This window comes from Leucoraja erinacea, chromosome 25 (genome assembly GCF_028641065.1).
Source record: "Leucoraja erinacea ecotype New England chromosome 25, Leri_hhj_1, whole genome shotgun sequence".
In the NCBI taxonomy this organism is placed as follows: domain Eukaryota; kingdom Metazoa; phylum Chordata; class Chondrichthyes; order Rajiformes; family Rajidae; genus Leucoraja; species Leucoraja erinaceus.
Window position 1 is genome coordinate 25,640,422 of NC_073401.1, and position 15,394 is coordinate 25,655,815.

At 47.4% G+C, this 15,394-nt stretch overlaps 1 protein-coding gene across 2 annotated transcripts; it reads left to right on the plus strand.

Annotated features, from left to right (window-relative positions):
* Window positions 1–1,155: 1,155 nt before the first annotated feature.
* Window positions 1,156–15,000, plus strand: selenom (selenoprotein M). 2 transcript variants are annotated; one of them, XR_008725466.1, is made up of 4 exons: window positions 1,156–1,421; window positions 3,351–3,386; window positions 8,391–8,425; window positions 9,747–9,825. XR_008725466.1 is itself a non-coding variant. In XM_055655284.1 (4 exons), the coding sequence occupies exons 1-4, from the start codon at window positions 1,317–1,319 to the stop codon at window positions 12,592–12,594; spliced, it is 444 nt and encodes a 147-aa protein (XP_055511259.1). In that variant the 5' UTR covers window positions 1,168–1,316; the 3' UTR covers window positions 12,595–15,000. The 2 variants fall into 2 exon arrangements, 1 of the variants encoding a protein (XP_055511259.1); XM_055655284.1 differs by lacking the exon at window positions 3,351–3,386 and adding an exon at window positions 12,370–15,000 and having other exon boundaries at window positions 1,168–1,421.
* The last annotated feature ends 394 nt before the right edge of the window (window positions 15,001–15,394 follow it).

A 15,394-nucleotide genomic window follows, 5' to 3' on the forward strand; every position in this document is an offset into this window, starting at 1 on the left:
TGATGTCAAAACAATGTAAACACATCGGCCTGCACATGTTCCACATCCCTACACACTTTGCATGTTCCTTCCCCATCTGAAAGCCTCTTCAATGCCATCTAATCATATCTGCCTCCACCACCAACACTGGCAGCTTGTTCCAGACACCCACCACTCTCTGAGCAAAAAAAACATGAACCACACATCCCCCCCTCGACTCTCTTGTCCCTCTTATCTTAAAGCTATGCCCTCTAGTCCTGGACATTGTTGAACTTGGAGGCTGCAGAAGGCAAGGGGGATAATCTCCTTGCTCTGGTTTGGGGTGAAAGTGGGTGAGACCAGAAATGAATGAAGTTCTGTATCCACACCGGCCAACATGTCCCAGCTACATGTCCCACCTGCCCGCATTTGGTCCATATCCCTCCAAACTTCCATGGAACCTGTCCAAATGTTTCTTAATGTTAACGTTTATTGTTCTCGTGAACAATTAGACAATAGGTGCTGGAGGAGGCCATTCGGCCCTTCGAGCCAGCACCGCCATTCAATGTGATCATGCTAGGCTTGTATTCACTGGAGTTTTGAAGGATGAGGGGGCATCTTATAGAAACATATAAATTTATAAAAAGACTGGACAAGCTAGATGCAGGAAAAATGTTCACAATGTTATGTGAGTCCAGAACCAGGGGCCACAGTCTGAGAATAAAGGGGAGGTCATTTAAGACTGAGGTGAGAAAAAACTTTTCCACCCAGAGAGTTGTGAATTTATGGAATTCCCTGCCACAGAGGGCAGTGGAGGCCAAGTCACTGGATGGATTTAAGAGAGAGTTGGAGCTCTAGGGGCGAGTGGAGTCAAGGGATATGGGGAGAAGGCAGGCACGGGTTATTGATAGGGGACGATCAGCCATGATCACAATGAATGGCGATGCTGGCTCGAAGGGCCGAATGGCCTCCTCCTGCACCTATTTTCTATGTTTCATGGCTGATCATCCCCAATCAGTATCGTGCTATTTCATCGACAGTGGCTGAAGTTGAACTCAGTTTCACTGGTGTGTATTCATTCAGCAGTGTTGCCGCGCTGGGGAGGCATGGAGGGAGGGTGTCGGCCAGCGAGGGGCGGGGTGGGGAAGGGAGGTGCTCGCCTCGCCTGTCCTTCTCCACTGCGACCCAACCCATCTCCAGCTTCACCCTCCGGCCCCCGCCTCTCCCACCGCCCACAGGCCGAGTGACGGACGTGGCAACTGGGCATTTATAGCGGGACTGAGCGGGCCGGGGAACCTGCGCTGCGGCGGTGGAGAGGCAGCGAGTGAGAGCGGGCGCTGGTCCCCGGTCCACGCCGCATGATGTTCACCTTGGTCCTGCTGCTCGGGGGACTCTTGCAAGCGACGGCCGCTTACAAACTCGACTTTGAGAAACCGCAGGGACTGGCCCGGGGCAGAGTGGAGGTAGGACCGCTGCAGAGAGTTGGCACCAGGGGATGGGACAGTGGTGGGGAGGGTCGCTGGAGATAGTGGGACCAGGGTTGGGTTATTGGAGATAGTGGGACCAGGGATAGGTCGATGGAGATAGTGAGACCAGGGTTGGGTTATTGGAGATAGTGAGACTAGGGTTGGGTTATTGGAGTGTTCAAGAAGGAACTGCAGATGCTGGAATATCGAAGGTAGACAAAATTGCTGGAGAAACTCAGCGGGTGCAGCAGCATCTATGGAGCGAAGGAAATAGGCAACGTTTCGGCACGAAACGTTGCCTATTTCCTTCGCTCCATAGGGGGGTTGCACGTAAGGTCACTGGGTCATAGGGCTTGACGCACGGAGCCGCTCAGTCCATCTGGAGGACATCCATCCGTAACTTCCAATATATGTTATTAATGCAAGAAACGCGTACTTTCCTACCTGTTAAAAAACGCCAAAATGCTGCATTTTTGCGCTGAAAAAAATTGTTGAAGTCGGGGGTAAGTGTGAGAGACATGTACCCAACTTCAGAATTACAAAAGTGAAGGGAAATGAAGGTAAAGAGAAGCGAGAGCTGAAGGGACAAAGTGCTTGGTGAACATTGGCTGTGCAGATGTCGGAATTGAAAATATTGGGAATTATCGCGTTTGCTCACTGCATTTCATCAACAGTAAGACATTATTTGTGTTTTTTCTTGATTCCTTTGGTATCTAAAAAGTCTCAGAAGTGATAAATCTGGCTGTGAATTTTGCTTCAGATACGTTTTCATTTTGTATGTAAAGACCCACTTGAGAACCATGAGCGATTTAAAAATTTTACCGTCAGATTTATCACTTCTGAAACTTTTTAGATGCCAAAGGAATCAAGAAGAAATACAAATAATGCGTTAGTTGATGAAATGCAGTGAGCAAACGGCCAATGTTCGCCAAGCACTCTGGCTGTTGTTGTCCCTTCAGTTCTCGCTTCTATCTACCGTCATTTCTCCTCACTTTTGGAATTGTGAAGTAGGCAAATGTCTCACACGCTTATCCCGATTTCCATAATTATTTACAGCGCAAAAAATTGACAATTTCAGCGGGTTTTAACGGGCCCGCTACGCTGGAAACAATGGTAAGTGCCTACCTCCAGTTCATCGCGTGTACTCCACTTGGAGTAGCGTAGCAACAGTACGGGTCATGGGTGGTGACCCGACTGCCGTGAAACCTCCCTATAGATGCTGCCGCACCCGCTGAGTTTCTCCAGCAATTTTGTCTACCATGGGTTACTGGAGATAGTAGGACCAGGCTTGGGTCGCTGAATACCATGGGACTAGGGACGGGACAGTGTGGATGTGTTAGAAATATAGAAACATAGAAAAATAGGTGCAGGAATAAACCATTCGGCCCTTCGAGCCAGCACCGCCATTCAATATGATCATGGCCGATCATTCTAAAATCAGTATCCCCGTTCCTGCTTTCTCCCCATATCCCTTTGATTCCTTTAGCCCGAAGACCTGGATCTAACTCTCTCTTGAAAACATCCAGTGAGTTGGCCTCCTGGAGCTAGTGAGACCAGGAGCGGGATGGAGATGGAGGAGGAAGTGACACTGCAGATGGTGGCATCAAGGGACTGGGCAGTGGGTCGTAAGGAACTGCAGATGCTGGTTTACACCGAAGATAGACACAAAGTGCCGGAGTAACTCAGCGGGCCAGGCAACATCTCTGGAGTAAAAAGGATGGGTGGTGTTTCGGGTCGGGACCCTTCTTCAGTTTGAAGAACTATCTATGGGACAGTGGAGGGGAGGAGGGGGGGGGGGTCACTGTAGATAGTTGGTCCTGGGGTTGAGGGAGAGTGGAGCCACAGGCCGTCCCACGATGGCTCTGATTTCAGCTTCTAGGCTTCTCACGTGTAAACTCTGTGACCTTTTTCTCTTCCCTTGTGCAGAGTTGTGGAGGGTGACAGTTGACTGTCCTGACGGAGGTAAGCCATCTCGCTCAGTCACTCTTCCGTAACAAAACGCCCAATCTTTCCTTGACAATGAGAGTTGAACTTGGGGCGTGTAGGAAGGAACTGCAGATGCTGGTTGATACCAAAACTAGGTCACAGGGCGCTGAAGTAACTCAGCGGGTCAGGCAGCATCTCTGGAGAGAAAGGATGGGTGGATGTTTAGGTTCGGGGCCCTTCTTCAGACTGGCGGGTTTTTTGTGTGTCCATCTTTGATATGCTGGATAAGGAGAGATGCAACAAGACCTGGGTGTCATGGTACACCAGTCATTGAAAATAGGCATGCAGGTGCAGCAGGCAGTGAAGAATGCAGTTGTGGTCCACATCAGGCAGGCGGTAGTTTTTTTCTGGAGACACAAGCAACTGCAGGCGCTGGAATCTTGAGCAAAATACAAAGTGCTGGAGGAACACAAATAGTCAGTGGAGGGAACCTTCTTCAATCCTGAAAGGTCGTCTGTCCATTCCCTCCACAGATGCTGCCCGACCCGCTGAGTGTCTCCGGCACTTTGTATTTTGTCTTGTTTCCCTGATTTTGTGTACATGTGACACATAGAGTTGTTGCCTGACAGCGCCAGAGACCCTGGTTCAATCCCAACTGCGGTGCGTGTCTGTACGGAGTTTGCACGTTATCTTCGTGACCTGCGTGGGTTTTCTCCAGTATAGATGGGACGTGTTGACTGGTGTGGGCAAGTTGGGCCGAAGGGCCTGTTTCCACACGGTCAAAATCTATGACTCTATAATATTCACGTACAATACACAAGGAAAAGGTGCCCTGGGAACAAAGAGTTAACCACTAGAGGGCAGGGTACAGATGGAGACAGACAACCCGCACACACTGAGGCGCTCAGACTTCTCAGACAAGTAACTGACCCTACGTACACAAAAATGCTGGAGAAACTCAGCGGGCGCAGCAGCATCTATGGAGCGAAGGAAATAGGTGACGTTTTGGGCCGAAACCCTTCTTCAGACCCCATCCGATTGCTGAAGGAATAGGTGACCCATTCAGCTTTAGAGATACAGCACGGAAACAGGCCCTTCGGCCCATCGAGACCGGCCAGCTCATACGCACTAGGCACGCACAAAGCCAATTAACCTGGAGTGTGGGAGGAAACCGGGGCACCCGGAGGAAACGCATGCGGTCATGGGGAGAACGTGCAAACTCCGTACAGACAGCACCCGTCGTCAGGATCGAACCCGGGTCTCTGGCGCTGCATCACTGTGCCATCCAATTCTGCAATTCTGAGTAAGTGCAGCTTTATATCGCCGCACTTAATATATTATATTGTGTCTGTTCATGAGATTGTCCTGAACTTTGTGCCTCTTCCAATGTCTGAGTAAACTGCAGTAGTTTTCATATTCATCTCAGTTTTGGCCATTCGCCTTTAATCAAGCGTTGCGCCTGTTTGCCTTCTGGCCTCTGCCTGTGGCATGAATGCCATTCCGATGCATTCCCTGTGTCCTCATTTCAACTTGATGCTGTGACATTCGCCACTCCCTCTATCTATAAATCTGTTTCTTTCCGTCTGAATTCTTGCCAACCTTCGTCACCCACGTTGTGCTTTGTCTGCCCTTTGCAGACCAGCGTAGCACATCCTACTTTGTGGCAATAGAAAGATAAAGTTCTTCTGAACGGCTACAATCGAGCTCAATCCTTTCCCTCACGACGATAACAGGTTCTCCCACTTCCCACGCTCAGAAGACACAAGGTTTTTCATTTGAGACCATGCCTTGCAATTGTGACTTGGACTCAACGAAGGAGATGCCATCATTGCTGTCCATATTGTTGTACCCAAGTTCCGTCCCAAAATGTCACCTATCATTTTACTCCAAGGATGCTGCCTGACCCGTTGAGTTACTCCAGCACTTTGTGGTATAAATCAGCATCTGCAGTTCTTTGTTTCTGCACGCTGTCTACATGCATGTAGGTCCCTTCACCCAACACAACATTCTAGTCATTTCTAGTGCCGTTGATGGTCACAACAATCTTAAGCATCTTTCAAATATGAACTTCACAGAAGAAGGGTCCCGACCTGAAACGTCACCAATCCTTGTTCTCCAGAAATGCTGTTGTCTGAAGAAGGGTCTCTACCCGAAACGTTACCCGATCCTTCTCTCCAGAGGTGCTGCCCGGCCCCGCTGAGTTACTGCAGCTTTTTTGTGTCTATCTTCGGTTGAAACCAGCATCTGCAGTTCCTTCCCACACATGCTGCCTGACCCGCTGAGTTACGCCAGCACTTTGTGTCCTTTTGTGTAAACCAGCATCTACTGTATTAAAGAGCTGGGTCTCAACATACCCGCTGGCAAGGTCATGAATGAATGGACCTCGTAAAGAAATGGTACAGAAACATGCCACAGTTACTGTGGGTTGACTAGTTCTTTAACTCAACAATGAAGATACTGATCACTTCTTAGGTGCTAGTTCCAAATTTGTAACTTCAAGCTTAGGCTCCGTATTTCAGCATAGGCACAAAAAGCTGGAGTAACTTGGCGGGTCAGGCAGTATCTCTGGAGAAAATAGGTACAGTGCCCTCCATAAGTTTGGGGACAAAGACCCATCATTTATTTCTTTGTCTCTGTACTCCACAATTTGAGATTTGTAATAGAAAAAAAATTACATGTGGTTAAAGTGCACATCATTGTCCGATTTTATTAAAGGGTATTTTTTATATATTTTGGTTTCACCATGTAGAGATTACAGCTGTGTTTATACATAGTCCCCCCATTTCAGGGCACCATGATGTTTGGGACACAGAAATGTCGTGCAATTATTGCATGCAAAGGATATGCAACATCATTTAGCAAATTTGCAGATGACACAAAACTTGGTGGCTGTGTGAACTGTGAGGAGGATGACTTGGACAGGCTGGGGGAGTGGGCAGATGCATGGCAGATGAAGTTTAATGTGGATATATGTGAGGTTATGCACTTTGGTAACAAAAACAGGAAGGCAGATTATTATCTAAATAGTGTCAAGTTGGGAAAAGGGGACTTACAACGGGATCTGGGGGTCCTTGTTCATCAGTCTATGAAAGTAAGCATGCAGGCCTTTATAACAAGATGAGTCGAGTATAGGAACAAAGAGGTCCTTCTGCAGTTGTACAGGGCCCTAGTGAGACCACACCTGGAGTATTGTGTGCAGTTTTGGTCCCCTGATTTGAGGAAAGACATTCTTGCTATTGAGGGAGTGCAGCGTAGGTTTACAAGGTTAATTCCCGGGATGGCGGGACTGTCGTATGCTGGGAGAATGGAGCGGCTGGGCTTGTACACTCTAGAGTTTAGAAGAATGAGAGGGCATCTTATTGAAACATATAAGATTGTTAAGGGTTTGGACACGATAGAGGCAGGAAACATGTTCCCGATGTTGGGGGAGTCCAGAACCAGGGGCCACAGTTTAAGAATAAGGGGTAAGCCACTTAGAACGGAGATGAGGAAACATTTTTTCTCACAGAGAGTTGTGAGTCTGTGGGATTCTCTGCCTCAGATGGTGGTGGAGGCCGGTTCTCTGGATACTTTCAAGAGAGAGCTAGATAGGGCTCTTAAAGATAGGGGATATGGGGAGAAGGCAGGAACGGGGTACTGATTGGGGATGATCAGCCATGATCACATTGAATGACGGTGCTGGCTCGAAGTGCCAAATGGCCTCCTCCTGCACCTATTGTCTATTGTCTAAAATACTGAACATGACCACTTTCATTTACATGACATTGCTGTGTCCCAAACATTATGGTGCCCTGAAATGGGGGGACTGTATATAAACACTGCTGTAATTTCTACATGGTGAAACCAAAATGTATAAAAATGGCCTTTATTAAAATCTGACAATGTGCACTTTAACCACATGTGATTTTTTTTTTTTAATTACAAATCTCAAATTGTGGATTACAGTGGAAAATAAATAAATAGTGGGGCTTTGTCCCAAACATTATGGGGGGCACTGTGAGTGATGTTTTGGGTCGGGATCCTTCTCTGGACTGATTGTGTGGGGTGGGGGACTATAAGCAGGAAAAGAACGGGGTCCCCAGGCAGGGAGGTTCCACGATGAGCCAAATTGTTGGCTAGGAATGGTGTGATCCCAATAGGGATTCGTCATTGCGAATGGTGGAACTGGTTCTGCTGACATTTAGTGAAGGAAGAGGGTGGGTAGGGAAGGAAGATGTGTGTAGAAGTTAGTCACGTAAAATTATAGAATTCACCATTCATTCTGCTGGGTTGTAAATCTACCCAAGCAGAATACGAGGTGCTATTTCTCCAACGTAAACCAGAATCTGCAGTTTCCTTTTTATCCCATTTTCAGCAGCCTCGTAGTCTAACTGTGTATCAGACACGCAGCAAGAAGCTGGTGTTTGAACAGGAACAGTGGTCTTTTTCCACACCTTCCTTTCTCCATCAATATCAATGATCTATCTCCTGTAACCGCCATTGACCGCATGAGAGGAGATATCCACGTTGTACAAACTGGCATCACAATACCATTTTTCTCCAAAATATATGTTTCATTTAAGAAATTTGCAAATATAAAATACTGTCATATGTAACACTGAGCGTTCTCCCAGATTGTATCCAACCAGCTGTGAACCCCGTGGGTTTTCTCCGGGCGCTCCGGTTTCCTCCCATTCCAAAGCCGTGCAGGTTTAAATGGCTGCTGTAAATTGACCCTAGTGTGTGGGATAGAACTAGTGTGAACGGGTGATCATTGGTTGGCGTGGACTCGGTGGGCCGAAGGGCCTGTTCCCAAGCTGTATCTATCTCTAAACTAAACCAAGCTGAACTGCTCTGTAAATTGCAATAACGTATTATAGAAAGTTCCAGAAGTCACCTCATCGAACTTTAGGAACATTTCGTTAATATCTGAGGAGGGGAGAATCAAATGAGAGAGAATTCCATTTATTTTGTGCAAAAGATGCTTCTTGTTGTGAAAACATGATTTAATTTTGTGGAAACTAATTGAGTTCTGTTTAATTTTGCTTTTCCCGTTCACAGGTGAAAGCTTTCGTTCAGGAAGACTTGCCGCTTTAGTATCCTTTTGAGACACTAGCAATGCCTATGAGGCCCGCAGTAGAACGTTTAGTCCATTAGATAAAGAGGTGCTGTTTATCATGCCAGCCACATAGTGTAATAAGACCATAAGTTCATAAGTTCTAGGAGCAGAATTTGGGCATCAGGTCCACTCCGCCATTCAATCATGGCTGATCCATCTTTCACTCTCAAACCCAATTCTCCCACACTAGCCCCATAACCCCTGACACCTGCACTAATCGAGAATCTGTCAATCTCCGCCTTAAAAATATCCATTGGCTTGCCCTCCACCCTCTGACTAAAGAAATTCCTCCACATCTCCTTTCTAAAGGTCGGTCCTTAAGACATAGGAGCAGTAGTGGGACATTCAGCCCATCGATGTCTGCTCAATCATGCCTGATCTATTTTCCCCTCTCAACCCCATCCTGAGCTTGCCTGTTGTTTAACCCTGGCAGAAGAGATGGGCAGTGACCGTGGAATTGGAACATTGAACATCAAACGGTACAGCACAAGAACAGGCCCTTCTGCCCACAATGTCCGTGCCGAACAAGATGCCAAGAACAACTCATCTGCCTGCACCTAATCCACATCCCTCCATTCTGTCCATGTGCCTATCCAAACGTTGCTGAAACGCCACTATCATCTCTCCACTCCACTACCACCCATGGCCACATGATCCAGGTACTCACCAATCCTCATGCCACTAATTGTATATTTTCCCATTGAGGGGGAAGCTCCCGTTGGTTGCAGGGAAGGGTGGGTGAGCAGGGAGGTTTCTCACGGACCCAGCCGAGATGAAAGGATGCAATGAAACCTATGGTCGGAAGGAGGTCCCACATGGCTGGTCAGTCTGTGGTCACCCATTTTCTCGGAGATGGCGATCTGTGGGTGGCAACGTGGTGGGGCTTGTCCAGAAATAGATGCACAGAGTCTCTTGCCCAGAGTAGGTGAACCAAGGACAAGAGGACATAGGTTCAAGGTGAAGGGGAGAAGATTCAACAGGAATCTAAGGGGTAACTGTTTTACACAAAGGGTGGTGGGTGTATGGAATGAGCTGCCAGAGGAGGTAGTTGAGGCTGGGACTATCCCAACAATTAAGAAACAGTTAGACAGGTACATGGATAGGACACGTTTGGAGGAATATGGACCAAACGCGGGCAGGTGGGTCTAGTATAGCTGGGACATGTTGGCCGGAGTGGGCAAGTTGGGCCGAAGGGCCTGTTTCCACACTGTATCACTCTATGACTAAATTGGCCCTTTGCAAAACCCAGCTCCTGTATCTGTGTGTACGATAGTTCACATTTTCCTGACCTGCTAAAGTCACAACCTGGTATTGAAGTACGTCCCGGGAGCAAAGCCCGAACTCCTTCTACTGAACTACAACCTTGAAGAACTCGATGTAAGATTTTATTAAATTTGTCATTGCTGTGATTTTTCATTTTGTGTTATTGGTGCAGATAATGTTTGCCATAACTTGTATCTCGGCAACTGGCAAAGCATTAAATGCAAGGTAAGGTTTCTTCCTTACTTTGTCCAATAATATGGCAGGAATCTATAATATGCCAGAGCAGCACGGGGGCGCAGTGGTAGAGTTGCTGCCTCACAGCGCCAGAGAACCAGGTTCGATCCTGACTACGGGCGCTGTCTGCACGGCGTTTGCGCGATCTCTCTGTAATGCCCCTGTCCCACTTAGGAAACCTGAATGGAAACCTCTGGAGACTTTGCGCCCCACCCAAGGTTTCCGTGCGGTTCCCGGAGGTTGCAGGTGGTTGCCGGAGGTTGCAGGTAGTGGAAGCAGGTAGGGAGACTGACAAAAACCTCCGGGAACTGCATGGAAACTTGGGTGGGGCGCAAAGTCTCCAGAGGTTTCCGTTCAGGTTTCCTAAGTGTGACAGGGGCATAACTGTGGGTTTCCTCCGGGTGCTCTGGTTTCCTCTCACACTCAAGGTTTGCAGGTGAATTGACTTCTGTAAATTGTCCCTAGTGTGTAGGATACAGCCAGTATGTGGGTGCCTCTGGTCGGCATGGACTCGGTGGGTCTGAAGGGCCAGTCTCCATGCTGTATCTTTACAACTAAACTAAACTCATAGAATCACTTGCCACGGATCAGGATCCTGACCCCATTAATCCCCACTATTCCCAAATTGTCTATTGGCGGAGTGGAAATATGCTGGCAGGAAGTGGGACAATGTGCCGATTATTGAGATGGGAGTGTGGGATTGGGGAGGGGCCTTGGGGGAAAAAAATGCCAGGAATAGGGAAGGCAAAAGATTCCTGAGTTTAAGAAACATTTAGAAAGGTACATGGATAGCATTGGTTTAGGGTGATATGGGCCAAATGCAGGCAGGTGGGACTAGTGTAGATGGGGCATGTTGGTCGGCATGAGCAAGATGGGCTGAAGGGCCTGTATCCACACTATGTGACTCTATGGGAAGTGAAACATTGGGAAATGTAATTCGCGGATAGCCACAGACAAGACAATAGGTGCAGGAGTAGGCCATTCGGCCCTTCGAGCCAGCACCGCCATTCACTGTGATCATGGCTGATCATCCATCATCCAAGTGGTATAAAGAATTCTCGGGACAGGCAGCATCTCTGGAGTTCCTGGAGGAATAGGTGATGTTTCGAGTCAAGACCCTTCTTCAGAACTGAGGGTCTGGGGCGGGGGGAGGGGGGGGAGCTGGAAACGAGAGATGTGAAGGGGCACAAATAACAAATGAATGAAAGGTGTGCAAGAGGACAAATCAAAGGCAGCAACGATGATCAAGGAAAGGTGGAGCCCACAATGGTCCATTGTTGGTTGTGGGGAAGGTGATAGCAAGTGATACAAACAGAGAAACTCGGCAGGACGACAGTGAAACCAGTACGTCAACCAGGGTGGGGGAGGGACGGAGAGAGAGAGGGGTGCAAGGGTAACTTGAAGTTAGAGAAGTCAATATTCCGCTGGGTTGTAATGAAGTAAAACATTTTTTGTAACGCCTTGCCAGCGTTCTACGCAGTTTGGGGGAATAGCAACGGCTAAATACAAACTAAAGCCCAGATTCTGTGTGAGGGGGAAACGAGATATGATAGAACATGTAGGATGTGAAAAGAAAAGATCAAAGCAGTCGATGATCTAGGAAACGCACACCTTACATGTTCTCTGTACCCTTCCATATCTCGTTTCCATCTCCCCTGACTCAGTCTGAAGAAGGGGCTCGACCTGAAATGTCACCCATTCCTTCTCTCCAGAGACGCTGCCTGACCTGCTGAGTTACTCCAGCATTTTGTGTCTATCCTCGGTGTAAACCTGCGTCTGCAGTTCCCTCCTCCCCAGGTTCTGTGCTGCCCATAAAACGCCATTATAGGAGAAAAAAATACCTCGAGGCTTGCGCTATGTCCTGTGTCTTCTCAATAAGACGGATTATTCTCAAATATCCTTAAATTCAAGAATCAAGAGTGTTTTAAGGACATATAACCCAGATTGAACAATGAAATTCTTACTTGCAGCAGCACAACAGAATATGTAAACATAGAACACTGTAAACAATATAATAAACAAGAGAAAAAAGTTCAGTGTGTTCAACACACACACACACACACACACACACACACACACACACACACAATCACACACACACATATACACACACACACACACACACATATACACACACACATATATACACACACACACACACATATATACACACACACACACAATCACACATACATACACATAAAACACAAACAGGCAGTAATAGTGCAATAATAACAATAATAGTCTGTAGTTCAGAGCTTATTGGAGGTTCTTTCTCTGCGAGTAGTGTAGTAACTCAGCGGGTCAGGCAGCATCACTAGAGAGAAGGATTCAGGTCGAGACATCTTCTTCAGATTGTGTCTCTGTGCAGAGGGTGTCTATGTATAAATGCGCTCGCATTCACTCTTGTTCTTGTCTCCGCAGCGAGTGAACCTTATGCCTTTGACCAGGAAGGAAATCAACGAGTTGCTGCTGAAACTGGGGTTCTACAAGAAGCAGAGTCCCGATGCCCCAGTGCCACCTGAGTTTTACTACGCGCCACTATCGGGCAAGCCCACTGCCCACACTGCGGCCAAACCCCTTCCTGAAGATGTGACCGAGAAACAGGAAGATTCTGACGATTCTGACGAGTTGAAGGAAGATCTATAGACAAATGTTGAAATGTTATTGCTTTGCCTCCTAAACAGAGGGCAGGTACAAGTGGATTGTAAATCTAATGGCTCCTGCTTTGTTTTATGGCTTCAGTTTCCTTATGATCCCATTTTCCATCCATCTATCTGCAATCAACACCTTATTTATTTTTAACTCCCTGTAAATCTGATGGGTCCACTTGTGACAAAAAAAAATAGACAGGGTTTTTGTGCGGTTGAGTCTTGAGGCAAATTGAATGAAGTCTTCAATTATCCTTTGGGTGGCGCTGTGGTGCAACGATAGAGTTACTGCCTTATGGTGCCAGAGACATGGGTTCGATCCTGACTACGGGTGCTCTCTGTACAGAGTTTGTACGTTCTCCCTGTGACCACGTGGGTTTTCTCCAGGTGCTCTGGTTTCCACCCACACTCCAAAGACGTACACGTTTGTTGGTTAATTAAGTTGTTGTAAAATTGTCCCTAGTAACAATTGCTTTCAAGAGAGAGCTAGATAGGGCTCTTAAAAATAGCGGACTCAGGGGATATGGAGAGAAGACAGGAACGGGGTACTGATTGGGGGTGATCAGCCATGATCACATTGAATGGTGTAGGTTAATATACAAGGTGATCTCTGGCAGGCACGGTCTCAGTGGGCCGAACGGCCTGCTTCCGCACTGTATCTCTACATTCCAGTGTGAACGGGTGATCGCTGGTCGGCATGGATTCGATGGGCCGAAGGGCCTGTTTCCACGTTGTGTTTCTCAACTAAAACAAAAACTAACGGGCATGTGGCATATTTTAATTCTTGGTCTGCAAACCTCCAGGTGGATCTGGTTCGGATGTTGCTTTGAGTCAGTCGACGTTCACAGAATGATCACAAGCAGCAGAACAACCGATTAGTTATTGCAAAGAGCGATCCTTGGGCTAGACCCACGATCTGTGGTTTACAATCTAAATACCTCACAACGCCTCAGTCTGCTGGCTAAATGTACAAACCCTCAAGCCTTGTACACTAGCGAGGTGCCAGCTTCTGCCAGATGTGCACAGAGTCAGTCAGCAATACGTTCATTAGACATAGGAGCAGAATTAGGCCAATCGGCCCATTGAGCCTTCTCTGTCATTCAATCATGGCTGATCTATTTCCCCTTCTCAACCCCACTCCTCTGTCTTCTCCCTGTAACCTTTGACAGTCTTACTAATCGAGAATCTAGCAATTTCTGCTTTGAAAAATGCCCAACGACTTGGCCTCCACCGGGTCAGCACGGTGGCGCAGCTGTAGAGTTGCTGCCTTACAGTGCCAGAGTCCTGGGTTCGATCCTGAGTACGGGTGCTTGTCTGTACGGAGTTTGCACGTTCTCTCCGTGACCTGCGTGGGTTTTCTCCGGGTGCTCCAGGTTTTTCCTCCCATGCTCCTAAGACGTTTTGGTCTGTAAGTTAATCAGCTTGGTATAATTGTAAATTGTCCTTAGCGTGTGCGGTGATCGCTGGTTGGCGCGGACTCGGTGATACAGTGTTTCCACATTGTATCTCTAAACTAAACCAAACACCGCCATCTGTGGCACTGAATTCCAGATTCATCGCCCTCAGGCTATTGAAAGTTCTCGCTGTCTCCATTCTAAATGTACATCAGTAACCTTGTTAATATGTGTCATTAATTGTTGCTGAGATGTTATCAAGGATAATGTATAAACCATGGAGTCAACTGGCCCCTGGTTCTGCAAATGAGATTCCCCTCTTACGATATCTAGCAGCAAAAGCAGAATATGTCTGAAATACTCACCAGGTCGGGTCAGGTCAACAGTGCAGGGAGAGAAATTTAATTGTATTTCAGTTCAACAATCTTTTAACTGACCTGCTGAGTATTTCAAGAGTTTTCTGTTGATTTCGGATTTCAAGCAGGCATGATATTTTGCTTTTTGATGTCTTTTATTTCGTACTCTGCAATACTTTGAAGTTCCAGAAATGTTGCATTTTATTCCACAATCCACTCTGCACCTGCCCCGTGTAAGTCACAGCCGCCAGGGATCTCAGGCTGGGTGTGTGCTGTTTGTGCGTGAGTGCCTCCAGTCCTCCAGAGAAATGAATGAAGTTCTCGGCTGAAAAGGCAACCAAGCTGAGAACGGAGGTGAAGTGTTCCTGGAGACGAAAGGCATCCTGTACAACGGCCGCACCCCTCCACGGGTACTTTTTCTCTGCCTGGTTTACAATAAAATTCAATGATCCCAACACAAACTGTCTCTTCCTTCTGGTGTGGGTGGATGAATCATTGGTCAGTCACCGTGTGAATATTTGAAGGGAGGAAGCATTAAATCATTGGGCTTCTCCACTCTTGCAGATGGCTGGGGTGGGGGAGACCTCTTCAAACCAATTCATGTTTACTTTAGGTTAGAGTGGAAACAGGCCCTCCAGCCCACCACACTAACACCATCTACACACACCAGGGACAATTTACAATTATAACAGGCCAATTAAATTGCAAAGTTGTACATCTATGGAGTGTGGGAGGAAATCGAAGAAATCCTGGAGAAAAGCCACGCAATGTACAAGTTAGTCCGTACAGACAGCGCCCGTAGTCAGGATCGAACCCGGGTCTCTGGCGCCCTGAGGCAGCAACTCTACCGCTGTGCCACCGTGCCGCCATGATGGCGGTCTGAAAGAAACAGTGGGATGGATCAGTTAGCAAAGATCAGTAAAGTCCGATCAAAGATAGTCCGAGGGAAAGGGAGACCGCTGACTAGCACGCAACAAAAGCTTTTCACTGTTCCTCGACATACTTGTCAGTCTGGGTAAAACCTTCTGGAAAGTTTAACACCAAATAA